The sequence below is a fragment of the Molothrus ater genome, chromosome 2, assembly GCF_012460135.2.
Source record: "Molothrus ater isolate BHLD 08-10-18 breed brown headed cowbird chromosome 2, BPBGC_Mater_1.1, whole genome shotgun sequence".
Taxonomy (NCBI): domain Eukaryota; kingdom Metazoa; phylum Chordata; class Aves; order Passeriformes; family Icteridae; genus Molothrus; species Molothrus ater.
In genome coordinates this window covers 99,734,754-99,753,102 of record NC_050479.2, presented here as the reverse complement: position 1 = coordinate 99,753,102, position 18,349 = coordinate 99,734,754, and the positions used below count along the sequence as shown (strand labels likewise).

The 18,349-nt window shown below is 40.4% G+C and overlaps 1 protein-coding gene across 1 annotated transcript in view; it reads right to left on the bottom strand.

The window, feature by feature from the left end:
• Positions 1–14,495, bottom strand: part of IMPG2 (interphotoreceptor matrix proteoglycan 2) — a 54,442-nt gene extending 39,947 nt beyond the window's left edge. The window contains exons 1-3 of the mRNA XM_054517848.1: positions 14,416–14,495; positions 12,792–13,045; positions 1,233–1,399 (exon numbers count right to left, since the gene is read on the bottom strand). Of these exons, the coding sequence (XP_054373823.1) occupies positions 1,233–1,399; positions 12,792–13,045; positions 14,416–14,495 (501 nt within the window). The remainder of the gene's footprint in view (positions 1–1,232; positions 1,400–12,791; positions 13,046–14,415) is intronic.
• Positions 14,496–18,349: the final 3,854 nt, after the last annotated feature.

The following is an 18,349-nucleotide window of genomic DNA, read 5'->3' as shown; positions in this document are numbered from 1 at the left end:
TACTGTACCTTAGATGAATTCAAAGTTAAGCACTCTACTTTAAAATTCACAAACTCCTGAAACTACATCTTTGTATTTCATTTGAGACAGGCTTTTTTTAGTTTGACTTACTATTTCTTTTATTTTCTTTAAGCTAAAATAAACTTGAATCAACAGAAAATATACCAAGATATTCTGCATTTTTTGACTCGTTTTACACTTGTTGTACACTGATTTTAACTTGCAGCTTCCCATTGCAAGTTACCTAATGTTATTTATTACCCGTAGCCATAATATTTTCTGAAAAATCCCTTTGCCAGGATTTTTCTCCTGAGAAGCTGAGAGGCCTCAGGAACAAAATGTAAAGAATTATTATCTGCTGCTGTGGAATGCAACAGGTGCATCTGTGATTGGTCTCATGTGGTTCTTTCTAATTAATGGCCAATCACAGTCCAGCTGTCTCAGACTCTGGTCATTCACAAGATTTTATTATCATTCCATTCCACTTCTTTCCTTTCAAGCCTTCTGATGAAATCCTTTCTTCTATTCTTTTGTTATAGTTTTAGTATATCATTATCTTTTAATATAATATATATATCATAAAATAATAAACCAGCCTTCTGAAACATGGAGTCAAGATTCTTATCTCTTCCCATGTCAGGACTGCCTGCAAATTGCCACAATTACCTTCAAAGTTTTTACTTTGGTGTCCTACTTTATTTATAACTACACTCATTTCAGCCAGGCAGCAGTGCACAGACATCACAGACCTGTGCACCTGTAGCCAACAGGCAGCTGTGCCATAGGGCTTGGTAGAACTACAGCTGGAACTTCCTGCTCCCAAGTGCCATTTGTGCTAAAGACACCTCAATGTCCAGCTCAGAGCAGGGAGGGTGCTACACACCCCAGGGGAAAAGGCACTACAGCCTGGCTGACATTGTGGGTCTAAATACCATCTACTTGTCAGGAACACCTCTACTGACAACAACATCTCTTCTTCATTGCTGCTTTTCTCTTTGTTTTGGAACTGATCTCAGAGCTACAAATCCCAGAGCTGGAATACCCGCTCCTACCTGTTTGAGGCCTCTGTCCATCACTGCCAAAGGCCATATGCCCAAGGTGCACATTGCAGTGGGACACGGTCCCCTTGCCCATGAGAACAGGGAGATTTGTGACATTTTGTGGAGCAAAGAGGTGACAGCATTTGGTCTCTCTTATCACAGACTAGTTTGCCAAGCAGCTGCTGCACCCACCTTCACAATCAGGCTCCGGTGCTCCTCAGACTGGCTGAAGTTGGTGCCCATCTCAAAGATGCTCATCGTGCCCTCCTCACACAGGCTCATCCACGTGTTATATTCTTCACGCTCCGGCAGTCTGTCCCAAAATGTCTTGAAGACCTCCCAGACTGTTTCCTGGCACACTGAAGGCACAAGAAAGATCTGGTGTTAGTACAACAGGAGTGCTTCTGTGGCACAGGTGGCCAGGTTATTATTGTCCCAATGTTGTGAGCTTGTCAGCACATCAACACAGAAAACAGCAACCTGACATCTGCATGGAATTGGGGAAAGCACTGAAGCGACTGAAACAAAGATGGGATCGATCTTCCACACTCATATTACCTCTCTCCCTGAACAACAGTATTTCCACTGAATGAAACTGCCATTTGGTCAATGAACTGAATTTTTAGAAAACCTAGAAAACTGAAATACTATGGCAAATGTCCCCACAGGAAGTAGAGCTGAAGCTTAAGTTGTAAGAAAGAGGGTGGCACTGATGAAAGTTCAGTAAGCTCAGTCAGTAACAATTCCTTCAGATTCACCTTTACACAGAATTTAAGATACATTTCAGAAATTAAAACTGCATTCATAATTCAAAAAACAAGGCAGGATGATGACAAAAAAATATGCTACTAAATAAGTCAAGCTCTAACTGTACTGTACATGTTCACTGAGAAAGAACTGGACAGCTCTGAACAGTCAGCCTGAGAATTAAGGTCTAATATCATACACTACACTGCCTACTTTAACCTCCCAACCTTGCACAGGCTCTTTTTGCCAGTCAGAGCAGTTGGTCACATGATGCTCCAGAAAGAACAACTCTGTGACCCAGGATAACTCAAAGAGAGAACGACTTATAGGATTTTCCTTGTGTCCTGGAAAAGAGCAATGTTAAAAGGCAAACTCTCAAAATCATTCATACCAAATGCCATCCTGGTAGAGTAGCAGAAACACCTGCTTTTTGGCCTAATCTGATTTCACTATTTAGACACACAGTTCAGCAGAGAAATGCTTTGCATTCCGGGAAAGTCCTGATATCACAAGCAAGCCCTTGCAGGAGACAAAGTATCTCTAGAAAGCTACTTTCTTCAATCGGCTTTAAAGTTAGCTCTGGGCTGCCAAACCCAGTACCTTGCAGTACCTTGCTGTTATTTCTTCTCTGTGATTTGTTTTCCAAATTCCAAAGTTGTTGAAATGTACATATGTAAAACTTAACACATAGATCACATATGGAAACATTTTTATTCAACCAAGAGATGGACATTTTTCTTAAATGCAAAGGTATTACAAATAACAGCCTTAAGGAATAGTTTCCTATGCAGCATCAGCCTTAAAGCTGAGCTGACTCTGGCACACTGGATAGAATCATGCAGAAAAAGTCCTTTTCTTCACCCTGAATTTTAGTTTATCAGAGCAGTTGAGACCATTTCTCTGTTGCGGAATTCTACAGATACAAAGACATTTCTCATTTCCATGCCATGCTCCCAGGGTTATGACATGGAGCATTGTAGCTCCATGTGCATGGTATGCACAACCAGAGAACAATAAAGTCCCCAAACTCTGCATAATTAACTGTCAGTAGTATATCACTGTTCTAGCACCCCTTCAGCATCTGGGCAGTTAACTTTATCTGTAAAACACACTGATTTGGAAAGTATTGTCCATGTTTCCGATCTGTGTACGCATCTCTATTAATCAGAAACAAATAGCCAAATTGACAAACATCCATGCACCATCTCACATTCCCCCCTCAAGTTTCACTTGCAAACACTTTGAGGCAGAGACCACATTTTCATCTGGCCTCTGCACAAGCCTCAGGCAATGGAGCCATAATCCTGCTCTGGGATTTCTGGTTCCTGCAGGAGAACTAATAAGCTTCCTGAAGCAGAATAACATGTGTAATATTCTCTCTACCATTCCACTTGTAAGAGCTAGGCATCCAGGAAAAGACTGAAGTCTGGTTTCAAATCCAGAAGCCTATGCTAAGGAATGCCACTTGCTCATGTTTCTTTTGGTGGTACTTGTATCCTACCTACCCTTCACTCCAGGTATCACATTGTGGAGCAACAATCCTGCAATGAGATTACTCCCTGTGGCTGGGGTAAGTCCTCAGCACACTCCCAGTAACCACTGAAGCCACAGCAATAGCTTGCAAATACATTGCAGGGACACTGTCTAATCCTAGAGTTTTCAAATACCAACAGGCAAAGGACTGGCTTTCCAGTTGCAAGTAATTGAAGGTAATTTTTCTTAATGCTCTTAAACAAGTTTAAAATAAATGTGATGAGACAGTGTCTTGCCTGAATACAAGCTGCTCCCATACAAACAGTTGTTCCAATCGGCTCCCAATAGATTAAGGATTTTCTGAGTGTCCTTTCATTTGGAATTAGACACCCCACTGAATTCCAGCAGCAAAGGCTTTGTGCCATCTGTGGGCTCCAAGCCCATTAATTAGACCTAAGCTGTCAACACAGCCATGTATTCTGCAAAAGGAGGAAATGAGATGGGGATAAGGAGTCACATTTTGTCCTCTCTAGCCTCTCCTATCTAGCTGCTTCCACTGAGGTGAGCAACAAGTTGGACAACACAATGCAAATTCCTTCTATATTCTCTTCCATCCACACAGAGTGTGTTAGCTCTGACACACAGGGAGGGAGGAAAAACTCCAATCAAACATCTACCACAACTGCCATTTGAACACTTCTGTCAGCTCTGTCCAGGAAACCACACCCTCAGCCTTGGTGAGCTGCTTGCCAACACAGTCCCCCTGCACCACCTTGTTGACACACAGTCCATCTTGTCACTGGCCAGTTTGTAAAGCAGCTGGCCAGTTTGTAAAGCAGGGGATTGCTTTGCAGGATAACAAATCCAGGCTGTAAGGGCTCAACGCAAGAACCATCCTCAGACGTCCTTACCTATAGGGTGCTCAACAGTAAATTAATGGATTGGCTAAGAAAGACTGAAACAAAACTGTTCTCTCTCTTTCTCATAAATATCTTCATTCTTTTACAGTTAGAAGAGAGTTGCCATTTCATAGAGAGAGAGAGAGAGAGAGCAACACAATCTATTCAGTGGGGTTCAAATCACACACATGTAAAGAAAGAGACAAGCACAATACTGTGTTCCACGTCTCCTTTGGGAATGTCAAAAAGGGAGCCAATTCTCATCTTGACATGGCTATCCAAGGAACTGAAAAGACACCACCCTCGCAGTGCATTTAAGTTGGCTAAAAACTGTGATTGACCTTCTTCTTCTTGAAGGTGGAGCCCACCCTGTGATGGTTTTCAGCTATCTGTAGGTAAGGGAAGTTTTACAAAGTTTCTCAAATTCTGGAGAACTCCCATAAAGAAAAATGTGTTTTTCATTAACTAGATTTTAAGCATTCTGACACTGTAGACAAAAGTTGAAGGCACAAAACCAAAGTGAAACAGGACTTGACTGGAAGCTTCAGGTAATAACTATAACTTACTTTTTAAAGTAATTCACTGTCTTTCCTTTCTATCCTTCCAGAAACTTGCCAGTGTCTGTGTCAAATACATTACCTAGATATGCTGACAATAAATGAAACAACTTTTGGCTAAGATTTAAAATAGCAGCTCCTTCACACCTAAACAGAAAATGAAACAAAATGAGAGGCAGGAGGACCAAAAAGTTGACCACTGAGCTTTTCAACTAGAAACACTACTCTGAGTTTTAAATATAAAGCTTTTAAAGGAGATAGAGAATGGGAAAAAATTGTTGCATGAGAGCTTATAATAAATTGTCATGAGCCCAATTATCCAGAGTTACAACTGAAGCTGCTGGGCAGGTTTTGCATTATGATCTTTCCAGGATTTAGTTTTCAAAGACTAGCTACAAAATCCTTAAAAAACAACAAAGCAGGCAGTCCTGCCAGCATGAGGAAGAACTGCTGAGCAGACCCAATCTCGGGACTTTAGCTGGTCAGAGTGACCCTGAGATGTTAGAAAGTCTCTTTTCCCAGCCCGGCGTTCAAAGAAGGAGTCAGAGCTCTTTATTTCTCGGTCTCAAGGTTGTTTATTGTTTCTTATCTATAAAATTCTTTCTCCTGGCCTGCCGAGGTCCGCTCAGCAAGACAGACAGAGGCATTCTGCCTGCCCCTGGGGTGGTGTTATCTTTTTATACTAAGAACTATGTGTACAATATTTACAACTACTTTCCCATACTGATTACCTGTGTTAGACAGTGAGCTTCTACTCTAAACCAATCTAAAAGTGCCATCATCACCCAGAAGATGGAGGCCAAGAAGAAGAAGGAGGAAGGCTGGACATGCCCAGATTCCTCCATCCTGAATCCCCATTCTAAAAACTCTAAAAATCTATTTTTCACCCCATGATAAATTCACTATCATTCTACTTATACTGTAGTGGCTTGCAGATCTTCATATAAGGATGGTAATTTCCTCCATGGGTCAAGATCAAAGGCAAAGGGGTCTTGGGCTCTGTGCCAGGGTCTCCGAGCCCCCCGGGAGGGGTCTTGGCAAGCCAGGACAGCCAGAGGGATGTCCTAAATTCCAACAACCCAGCAGCACTGCCACTGCCACCTGAAGGGCAGCTCAGCCCTCAGGCCATGTGCGAAGAGCTGCACTTCACGCCTGGATCTCACTCCGAACTTTCACTGGGCTGCTAAAGGGGCACAAATATGTGGGACAGCATTAGCCACACCAGGCCCTGGAGGAGACAGGATTTGTGGTGAGGCCTCTAATCCCCAGCAAACAATACTGATTAAAAGCATCATAACATCGAGATCAATCTTTTAAGGCAGTGAGCTAAGAGTCTTGAAGCTACATGTGAGTGGGAAGGTAAGCTCCCCTGGAAAATTGTTTCTTTCATTCCATGGCTGCAGTAATAAATAACTTGTATTTCTAAGTTAGTTGACTTCTCAGATACCTTGCAATTTTCCTCCAAAGAATTCAAATGTTAAAAAAAAGAATGAAGGCTTATGAGAAGGGAAGCTCCCCGCTACAAGAGCTGTGATCGGGTGAGCTGATCGGGTCCTGCTGACTACAGGAAAAGGAATTGTTATGCTGAAGTCATGTAACTGATTGGCACAATAAACCAGAATTCAAACCAAGAATGCAAATCACACAGCTTGCTTGCAGTTACTCCAAAGTATGTTTTGCATGCATATACTACATTTTCCAAGTCACTTAACTCATCACTGAGATAATAATCTTCAATGTGAAAGAAGGGCTAGGAAAAAAATTAAAAGATGGACACTTTTGGTCCATGCCCTTGTTCAAACTTCTACTGGGCCAAGTGTCACAGACACCTGAAGTAAGCAATGTCTTAACATTTAAAGGCCAAATTGAGTTTCAAAGGGTGCTTCAGAAAGCCAGACATGTCATAAGACATTTCCAATGAGATCTGTCTATCAGCCTATCTGCTTCAAAAGCAGAAAAGCCCAGCCATTGGGAGCTTATCTACTTCAAATGCAGTGCCTGTGCTCAAGTAATACTCAAAACTAATAGCAAATACCCTGAAAAGCTTAAGATAATTGTGTTTCAACCCAAAAAATTCCTCATACACAGACACATGCTCTTTTCAGTCCTACTAATCTACAGAAATGAGTGAAAAAAAGTTTATTTGAAGCTTCCTTTCCTAGAGGCATGGTCACTGTTTTCAAAACCTCCAGCTAAGATCTATGATGTGATTAGATGACCTTTCTCTTGCTGTGAAATTCTCCAGTCTGGCTACCCCTCATGCACCTGGGTAGGATACAGCATCCTGGTGGCTCAAGCTGTACCACTGGGGATGCATTTATCTCTCCAAGGAGAGGGAATTAGCCTATTACACTCAGTCTGTGCTCAGGGATTTCTGAGGTTAACAGAGGGGGCACCACATGACAGCACTGAGCACCCTGTAGGGGGTAGGGTGGCTTTCTGGCCATTTGTGTAAGTGGGCAGTGCTGGAGCTTAATCCCAATTAAATCTCATTAGTGCTTCTTAAGAGTTGAATCGTCTGTGGTAGCTAGGAGCACTGAATCAGGCTAAATATTCTATTTTGAGGCAATGTGAGACCAACTCCCCATCCTCTCTAACAATTTCTGTACAACCGAAGAACTTAATTGCAGAGGGGTTTGATGAAGAATGCAATCATAGGGACAGACCCCTCCTAAGAGGTCTTTGCTGCAAAGGCTTTGTTAGTATTTGTTAAACAAATTAACATACACATGCAGAGAAATCACTCATCTATTGCTGGAATGCTGCTGTGTATGGCCTGTAACACAAGGCCTGCATCCCTTAAAAAATATACAAAACAAACAAGGGGTTTAAATTGAGAAAATAATTGAATGCAAATTAGTTAATTCACATCAAAGATTTCAGATTTGAACACTCACATACTAAACTCTAGCACATAAATTATTCTCACCAACAATATTTCAGTAAAAACTAACGAGTGTCCTCCATGGAAAAAGTCAAGTTTCTTAGAAGCATGTGTTGGTATCTAAAAATTCAAATGTAGAGGAGACAGACCTTCTACAAATAAACTTCAGAAATTCATTGCTGCATATGAGGTATATGTAATATGTGCCAGGGATGCAGGGGAAATGGAAAAAAGGCTCACTCAGACAGATTCTTTATTAATGTATGGCTTTTAGCCAGGTACTTTTCATGACTTTTTGCTCTTTGCTTTCATCATTATTAGCAAAATCTGAAGAACTTGTAACATTATGATTTCAGTATCAAATTGAAACTTTACTCTTAACTATCTTCATTTGAAACTTTACTCTTGACTATGTTCACATGCAGAAAATAACACCATTATTTCTAATACTTCAGTAAACAGATTTTAAGGGACCAAAGAAAGGGGGAAATGAGCAGGCATAGTGCTATGCCCAATCTAGGGATTACATTCCATGCATAGAATTTAATTCCCTAGAAACAGGAATTCTTTCCAAAGTTCAAAAACATCCATGTGTCTCATCAGCTATGGCTCACTGCAATATCATCTATTTCCTTGTTCGGTCAGTGTCTTTAAAAGCTATGCTTAGATGTTTGGCTTTATCTGAAGCTCTGGCTGACAAGAACAGTTCTGGCAGAGAGACTATCTGATCTACTCATGTGAAAAGATCAGTGCCCACAAAAAAAAAACCAAAAAACCAAAAAAGTGCTCAAAACATATACTGAATAGTTTAAGACAGAGGTTCACAGTAGGGTAAAATTGTAGAATTGAGAATTTAGTAAGGTAGCCACCAGAGTAATTACATCTCAGAGTGGCAAAGAAGCATATTACCCTGAGCCGTGGTGATAAAATCCAGCAGCCCAATTAAGAGGCATGGGATAGCATGGCTTGTACTGCTTACCCATCTTGTAATCCTTAAACTGTTTCTGTTTTACATGCTAATTCAACTACTACAATCCTCTACCAACAACTTACCCAAGAGAGAATGGACAAATTCACTGAATTGTGCACATAAAGTAACTGGTCACAAAAGGCTTGGTCTGAGTGGGTGTGCCTGTTTTTCTGTAATAAATTTTATTTATCTATTGTTCAGGCTACCGTTTCCCTGTCAGCAGTAAAGAACATCATAGCAGACGCTAACATGTACAGCCCACTCACTGTCTGAAATCCCACTATTAGATTTCCACAACATATTTTTTGTAGAATCTCCAGCTGCCATTGGACACACTTTGCGTTTGTCACAACAGTCCAGCAATGAACCAACCACATGACTCTTCCATCAGCAACCATAACGTTACACCATTTAAAAGGACACCACTCAAAAGCACTCTAAGACCCAGCCTACAGGCCTACAGTACCCAGTCTGTAAAACATTTATGACTGATTTCCATCCCCACATTCCAAAAAATGAAATACAAAGTCACCCAATGGCAGCAACCTCCATACACAGCTACAGCAGATACAGAGACAGGGCAGTACAGAAACAATCATAATACAGGATTTGTCTCAAAAGAGTGAAAATAGCATCATCTGCTACTGCAAAACTCTATTCTGACTGTAGGAATACAGCAGCACTTCAGAAATTTGTCTTGTAGACTGCAAGTGTAGAAAAGCAAGTACAACCCACCCCATTCCAAGCTGCTGCTTGTGAATACCACAGTAATAAAATGACCACCAATCATCATACGATTAATGAGACTTTCATATGTTGAAGTGGGATACTGCTGGTTTAGAAAGTAATGATTTTTTCTCCGGATCCCTGTATTTTGTTGCACTTTGATATTTTTTAATGGTTTATTATGTATTTATCATATTCTTCATCTTGTAGCTTTTTAAGGCTCAAAAAATCCAGATCTTGTAGGCAGAAAAAAAAAAACCAAAACAAACAAACAACAAAAAAACCCCACTGTTAAGCTTACAGCAATAGGACAGAAGCACTTCCTTAAAGCCCATGACAGGAATGTTCATCTGTCAGTCTCTGATACTTAAAGAGGCTTTTTCTAGCTAGCAAAAGTAAATAAAGATATAGGAGCTACAGACAGATAATTATATTCCCACCTGTTTCCTTCTAAGGTAGACACAGATAGAACAGACAATCTGGATAATCAGCACATGCAAACCTTTTCTTATTTTCTAACAAGCTCTTACATCACAATACAATCTGCCTTTCCTTCCAACGTAGTGGCATGGTACTGCTGGCAGTACAAAAAAACCAAGGAAAGAATAGACTTTAGAACCATCCTTTCCAGAGAAAGTATATATTGATATTGAAGTCTTTTCTTACTTCAACATATACAGAATTTTAAAAAAAAATTCTAGCAATACACACTGAGATTGAAAAATCAGCAGGTTCTGTGTACATTTATATTTATTCCCTTCCGGGGTCAGTTGTTTTCCTAGCGACCCATAGTAGCTGGTCTCTGAGTGTTAAACAGTGACTATACTTTTTCCTAGGATTATTTTGTTGACAGTGGACTGTGGCTATCTGGATGGCTACTAAAAACTTTGCACATAATTCAGTAACACTGAATTCAGACATTGTCAAACCTGCTTCATCACTCCACTCTTCAGCTGGACAAAGGAGAGAAAATGTAACAAAAGGCTCATGGGTTGAGATAAGGACAGTGAGAGATCACTCACCACATTCTGTCAAGACAGGCTCAACGTGGGGATAGTCCTTGAATTTGTAACCAATCAAATTGGACAAGGAGGAGGGACAAGGAGAAATGAAACCAAATCATGAGACACCTTCCCCTCGCCCCTCCCTTCTTCCCAGGCTTAACTTCACTCCTGGTTTTCTCTAACTCCTCACTTACAGTGGTGCAGGGGAATGGGGGAGTGGGGCTGTGGTCAGTTCATCACTGCAGTCTCTGCAACTACTTCCCCCTCAGGGGGAGGACTCCTCACACTCTTCCCCTGCTCCAGTGTGAGGCCTCTCCCATGGGAAACAGTTCTTTCCTAACTTCTCCAATATCAGTCCTTTCCATGGGCTGCAGTTTTCAAAGGCTGCTCCAGTGTGGGTTCTTCCCATGGGGTGCAAGTCCTTCAGGATCAGAATCCCATGGGGTCACAAGTCCTGCCAGCAAACCTGCTCCAGTGTGGGCTCCTCTCTTTGTGGGGGCCACAGCTCCTGCCAAATGCCTGCTGCAGTGTGGGCTTCCCGTGGGCTCCCAGCCTCCTATGGGCACCCCTCTGCTCTGGCATGGGGTCCTGCATGGGCTGCAGGTGGATCTCTGCAGTTCCATTGAACGCCATGGTCTGCACCACAGGCTGCAGGGGAACCTCTGCTCTGGCACCTGCAGCACCTCCTCCTCCTCCTTCACTCAGTTTGTGTCTGCAAAGCTGTTTCTCTCTTTTATTTTCACTCTTCTCTTTCAACTGCAATTGCTGCTGTGTAACTTTTTCCTTCTCAAATATTTTACCCCAGAGGTGCTAGCATTGTTGCTGATGGGATTGGCCTTGACCAGTGGAGCTGGTTGTCCTTGGCTCTGTTGGTATAGAAGCTTCTGGCAGCTTCTCAGAGAAGCCACCCTTGTAGCCCCCTGCCACCAAAGTTTTGCCACACAAACCCAATACACAGCACATGAACTCTCATGACCTCAGGTGCCTACTCAGGACATCATTAGACACCACCCAAGCAGCATCTTGGGTGCTAACAGAATGCAGCAGCTGCTGCTAACAGAATGAAAATGACAAGTTGCTTGAACCAGACCTTGTGTGACTTGCTGCTAATTAGTTGCCTCTATAATTTTCAGAGATCTTTTTCAAAAGTTTTAATTTAAAAGCACTAATGGTAATCACAGCCTCTCTGCTCAAGAAAACCTTGTGATTGTGAAAGCTAATTGTGAAAGTTAAATCCAGTAAGGAAACAGATGGACTAGGTGGATTTTTGGTTCAGCCTAGGGTTCTTAAGACCTAAATATACTTTTGCAACCTAATTTACAGATGTCTTTCTTCTTTATTATCACTCACACCTTTGCTGAGTTGGTATTGTCCTAATGTACCCCTACCACAGATAACTGAGAGTGACTGCAGTTAAAGCCCATGGTATGTATAGATCACTTTGAACAAACAAAGAATGGTTGAGTCCTCCTGGATGGAAATAAGAAACTAGCAAAGCCTGTCAAACCATCAGCATCACCATCAGTGTCAACATCCCTTGCAAGCTGGACACAATTCATATTTGAATGAGGCTGTAAAACCCCATATAATTCCACTTTGTTCTCCAAATACATTGTTATGTTTATTTTTATGCAAATGCTAAGCAATTTGTGGTTGTCAGTGTCTTTCACTTGTCTAAGTAAATAAACTGTCACCAGTGAGAGTTTCTCTATAGGCAATCAAATCTCATCAAACATGAGTCTCTGAACACCCTTCCTTCTACTCTGACAGCAGCTCTGTCATTTTGCCAGTTTTCTACAGACACATTAAGATAGCTACAAATTGTTTGAATGCTATGAGACAAAGAGCAGAAAGTGCTGCATGACTGTGATGCCCCATTCCAATGCAGTCAGACAGAGGGTTTGAAACACATCATGTCACTGTAATATTTCACCAAGTGAAAGAAGATGTTAGCAGGAATATGGCAGCTCTGCAGAGAAAGCTGTGCCATGCCAACTCCCACATCTTAAAAGAAAGGTTGCTTGTCTATTACACTACAGCCTGACAAACAGAGATTGCACACTTTGTACAACCAGCCGTAGCCAGAAGTCACATGGCTGAAGTGCCAGTGTCTCAGATTTAACTTTTCTGATTGGCCCCTCAATGAATGCTACTGGCACTTTAAGAACACTCAACAAACCAAAAAAATTCTGTTATTTGGCTACTCTGTATGTAGCACCTATTTTTCTTAGCATTCAAATTGCTCTGAGAAAGGATTATTTTAGTAAACAATGTGGTTTCAGGGAGCAAGAGTTCTTATGATATATGAGTGTAGACAGATAGTGGTGGGGTTTTAGCCCAGAACAGCTCTCATAAGCAAGATTATCACAGAAAAATTAGTTTCACCAGTGATAATATATTTCCTATGGCCTGGTATGTATTATGTTTAAAAGCTTGAACTAGTGTTTAATAAGTGAATGTTCTTTATCAATTACCCATGAGATGTACTTACCTCTGAGCCTGAAATACTTGAGATGGTTGGCAATAGCCTGCTCAACAGATTCATCAGGGCAGATCTTAACTCCACTGGGAAAGAGAATGGATCGCTTCCTCCGTAACTGCACATGCCTGTGGAACTGCTCAGCATCCATGATGCCATTAGGCTTTTTCAAGCCAGGAGGCAGAGAAGGGTTTGCCAACTGCCAGTCACTGAGCTGAGGGACTGGTGAAACATCTTTAGCCTGTCCTCCTCCTGCAGCTGTGAAATTAAACCACACAAAATTTCTCAGATGAGATAATGATGCAACCATCCCTATCTTCATGCCACTTCTGTGGTCTCTGAAGGAGATTGCTGTGCTTTTTTTTCTGTTAACAGAACCTGTCCCTGACTGTGATGTTATAAACAACCTTAAGCTCTTTACAATATCCCATCAAATGGTAAAATAGCACAAGTCTCTAACCCTTTGAATTCTAATGCCTTGTTTTTAACTTTCCATCTGCCATTAGGCTTAAGGCAATGGGACTATATTTGTGAACAAACAAGTATTTGGAAGCTTTCAGGGCTTTTCCGAAGTAAAAGAAACAATTGAGAAATAATCCTACTCCATACTTTCTTTCCATAACAGATTTTTATACCTTGCAAAAAGAAAGCTGCTTGAATTGACACTTAAACTTCATCAGTAGAGACAGGTCTCTACTCTACTACAGAAGAGGGGAAAAAAGAGGAATAAAAGGCCTCATCAGCTTTATGTTGGGGTTTTTTTTGGTGGCAGTTTTTTTGGTGGTGGTTTTTTTGTTTTTTTTTTTTTTTTTTTAGTGTGTGCATGTGTGTTTTGTTTTTAATTCCCTCTTATATTAGATGTTCCACATCATTCCAGAGGAAACTTGAGAAAACAGCTGAGGTAAGAACATGTATATTGAGATTTAGTCTGACAATCTAATTTTCCACCCTTTAAAGTCAGTTGACCTGAAATTATTTAGCTCAATTTCTTTCACTTTTTCCTGGAAAACATGCCGGAGAAACAATCACAACCAATCACTTATCAGAGAAAGAATAGTAATAACTCTATGGCATTTGTCATCCAATAGATTATGGGTTTATTCTGCAGCTTCATAGTCAGTAGACCTTTGACTTTTATGACTGAAAGATGAAAGGCATGGTTATTTTGATGGTGTATTCATAATCAGCTCTGTTGCAGAAGATCACCAGATGGTACATCAGAGGCAGAAAGAACATCAAAAAAGGTCTCTAAGGCAAACCGCCAATCTTTACCCAAACTGACACATGTTCAGTGTCCATATGTAGAAGATAGAACCTTACTTTTTAAGATTTAATACAAAATTAATAAGGGAAAAAGAAAAGTGAAAAAATTACCAGCATTTAATGTCTCAAAGTGAAAAAAATTGCCTCCTATACTTCTACTCCTATTACTTCTACACTCAGAGAAAGACAAATGTGCAATTATGCCACCTGGAAATCAGTCTAAGTATTCCATATTTACACTGCTATCGCAGCACAGATTTGACCAAACATTTATCTGTATTAGCCAACTTTGCTACAATTAAATCAGAGAGGTATTTCTAATTCTATCCACTGCCATAGCTAATTTGTAAACAAGAACATAAGAAAGATGTCTGCATTACCTGCAACTATTTGAAGATCTGTGTTAATCATTCCCGGAAGGCAAAGAAAGATTTTCCACATGAAGCCAAACATACTTATTCGTGTAATTAAAAAAAAAATATAAAAGCAAAATAATCCCAATTCCTTTTAGCAAAAGAGCTGTCGTCTTTACTGTAGCCTTGACCCAACCAAGAGCATTGCACTTCTTGAAAATGTCTTGATGTCACATATTATCTTTGGAGAAAGCATTAGGTAAAAAAAGTCAACCAATACATCCTGGCTCCGCTCTTTTCAAAGACAGTATTCTGCTTTAGTGAAGAAACAAGAAAAGGTGATTGAAGTAGACTCCTTGGAGCTAGCAGATGGACTGACACAATTTTTTAATTTTAATCTGGCCAGCTAAGCTCTTTACCAGGGCTTGTCATACCATTAACAGACAGTCCAAACAAGGACAGCACCTTTCACATTTAATTAACCACGCTTTTTCACTGGCCTTTCAATTTCTGCACTTTTTAAAAGTCCTGCTGGCCACAAAACATCAGGGGGAGCACACTAATCTCCAGTAGAAAATCTTGTGTGTTTTGTCTTCTGCTTGTACAAATATAAACACATATATAAATACATGACTCCTTAAGCACCATGGTATATGTAAACACTGAAGCAACCTCTCTGTGGGACTGTTTCCTCTGGTTGCAGGGCTGCTGTCAAGTCTGTGCTAAAGGAGAAAGTCTTGTGCTGTTCCACCACTATCCCTCGCACCCCAAAAGCAGTGCTTCCTCCAAACATAAAGCCAGGGCAAGTCATGATTCTTTCATTTCTGTTCAGGTATTACCTGACATGAGCAGCAGCAAAAAGTGATTACAGATAGCTGATGATCAGCCAAGGAAACTACAGAAAGGACAGAGCACAGGAAAGCAGCAGCACTCTCAGTTCCCTTCCACAGTCAGCTCACTGTAGAAACATGTATGGAAGCTGCCTTGCTATGGCAGACTGTATTCAGACCCCTAGGAAATCTCCTTCAGGGCTGTCTTCTGCATGGTGTTACTCAGGGCTTCCTGGTTACTGTGTTCAGATCACTCTGAACAAACTCCTGATTTGGCTATAGTGACTATTTTTGGTAGTGATTTTGTATAAGTATTTCAAAGCTGGATTCCCAGGTGTCTGCCTGCAAAGCTTTTACACAGAGCTCCTTAGGCAGTACAATGCTCACTTCTCTCTTCTAGCTGCTCTACTGAACTGCCAGCAATTCACTTATCAGGAATTATCAGCAGTATTACACATACAACACTCACAGGAATCAAATAAAATGACCTTTGTTTTTATCCTCTGTCTCTGACATCTAACAGACTCTAGCTGATATTTTTCAAAACAGCAACATACTTTCTTTAGTTCTCCCCTCTCTGCCCCAAAATTATTAAATTACACTTAAAGCTTAACCACTGAGCTGCTTTAACACCCCCAGTTTTCTTAGAATCAGACATTTTGGATCTATCAAACCATCACTATCAGACCTAGTCTGGCTCACCATGATGCTGGCAGCACTATGCTGAAGCTATACACGGAACAACACAGAGACAACACTGCACTGGTGCCCAGAAACTGCTTCAAAGTTCTATTCAGCATGTCTGGGTAGAGACAGCAACTTCTGAGGCTAGCTTGGGTATCTTTACTGTGACCCTGGATCCAACACAGAGAAGCTTTATTTTTTAATCCTCTATAGAAACTTATGCTTTCAATGTCATGAATGCTTTTGCTTGCATTACCCTGCACAAATGCAATTGGATCAAGGTTAGAAATGCTACACACCCTTATAAAGGCAAAAGCTATCTTACCTCCAGAACATGTAACAACTAATCCCTTTACAGAACACACATGCTTCAGTAAAAATATGAAACCCAGTTAAAAGTTTTCTTGGAGAGTTTTTTAGATTAACAGTATTGTTGTTTCTGTCATCAATAAAGTACTCAAAGGTACTCAGAATGTGAAGAGTATAAGAATCATTTCTGTCAAAATTTGTTTTCTATGGTATGGTTATGTCAGTTTCTGTGAAATAAAATATTTTAAAAGTGTAAATTCAGTTTTATTAATATTTGTTTGCTATTGATTTTATATTCAAGTGATTTCAGCACTGAAATGTAGACTTGCAACAGCTGAAAATCTCATACATTTATTATAGCAAAAGGTATATCTAAAAGCATAATCTTTTAAAGTTTCTTAAAATAAGAAAAACAACTCTTGCATTCGATTTCCAAAATAATTGTGGAAAATTAACTCCTTCCTTGGTTTGACAAAAGCCTTTACAGTAATACTTTGTATCAGAAAACATAATTGTTCGTTTTCAGCATCCAAGTTGCATCTCTTCAAAAGTATTCACGCAAAGCACTCTTGCTGAATAAGAGGAAAAGGGAAGTGCAATTCTAGTGACACAACACACCAAGTCATCCCAGTACCTCCAAAAATAATGACAGTTTTCTGACAGTTTGCATTTCTGAGAAGAAACATGTATATTTCATATAGCAAATGTGATTAGCTGAATTACAGTTTTCTACAGAGCAATGCTCACTGAAATACTGCTACAGCACACATACCATTCTAAATAATGTCCCTGTTTTTCAAATGCAATTTCTTCAAAAAGCTGAATCTACCTGTAACTAAAAAAAATGTCCAATAAAAGATTACATCAATGAAAATGCCTGTAATAAACAGCCACACCATGGCCTATACCCACTATCACCAAACTCATGAGGTTTACTATCCAGAATCTAAATTGTGTCCCTGACTGTACAAAAAAGATGGCTTTATGGCATTTAACAGGATTCACCAACAAAATTCCCAGTCAGTTTAGCAGAGATAATTAGGTCAGAGAAAACTTCTTCACTTGCTCAGTTTCTGTGGTTGCTGTGGCCAAGCATTCACCATTGTCACTTTTTGCTTGTGCTCTGGCAAACACCACCCAGGAATAAACAAATTCTGATGCTGGTTAAACTTCCAGCTGATGAAATTCAGCCCACCATAGCCTGTTGTACTGCCACCTCTTCCATCATACAGAATCAAAAAGAATTAGGAAGTGAGGTCAACCAAATTAATCTCACGCTTATCAATGCTGTCCATGTAATGTAAACCTATTCCCAGCATTCCTCCTTTTCTGAACTGCTGACCAGAAATTTCTTACCTTGTTTAACATCAAAGATGATCCCAGTGTCTGTGCTTCTCTTTGAACTTCAATTTCCAACTTCAGTTTGGTTGGGCAGAATTATTACTGTTAGTCTTGGTTTTATTCAATACATTTCAATTCTGAGGTTTTTCAACTCTCATGCTGCAACTCCTGCTTTTCCATCTGGAAAACAGTTGTCTTCTTTTTGCTTGTTTGGGTTTCTTTTTTTTGTGGAGTGGGGGATGGGTGCCAGAAGCAGTATTCTGCTTCTCTGTCCGAACCAAGATGGAAGTGTTCTAGTGTGGCTCTCAAGTTTTTATTATTTTCTAAGGTGTAGTACGTCCAGAGCACTGCAAGCACATGTCAGGGTCAAGTTCCAGGAGGTGAGTACCACAAAAGCCCAGATGAACTGCAATTATTCCAAGCAGTCCCCTCATACTTAAAAAATGAACAACAACCCCAAAAGACCTACTTGCAGATTCGCTGCTCCAGGTCTTAATGAAAACTAAGTGTCTATTTTTATATTTTTCCTAGCAGATTTAGTTCCTACAAGTTACTTCTCTTCTACCTTACTTCTTGTGTTGTGCAGTACCTTAAACAGATCTCCATGATGTCTTCATGGAAGCAATTTTCTGGTCCCACAGACAGAATGCAGCAGTTTCTTTTAAAGAAACTGATGGGTACATTTGGGTACAACTGATTGCCTTAAAACAAAAATTACACAGCTTTGGGTAAAGAGCCTTATAGAGACTGGTTTGCTTTGAAATACCCTGCCACTCCACTATTTCAGTTA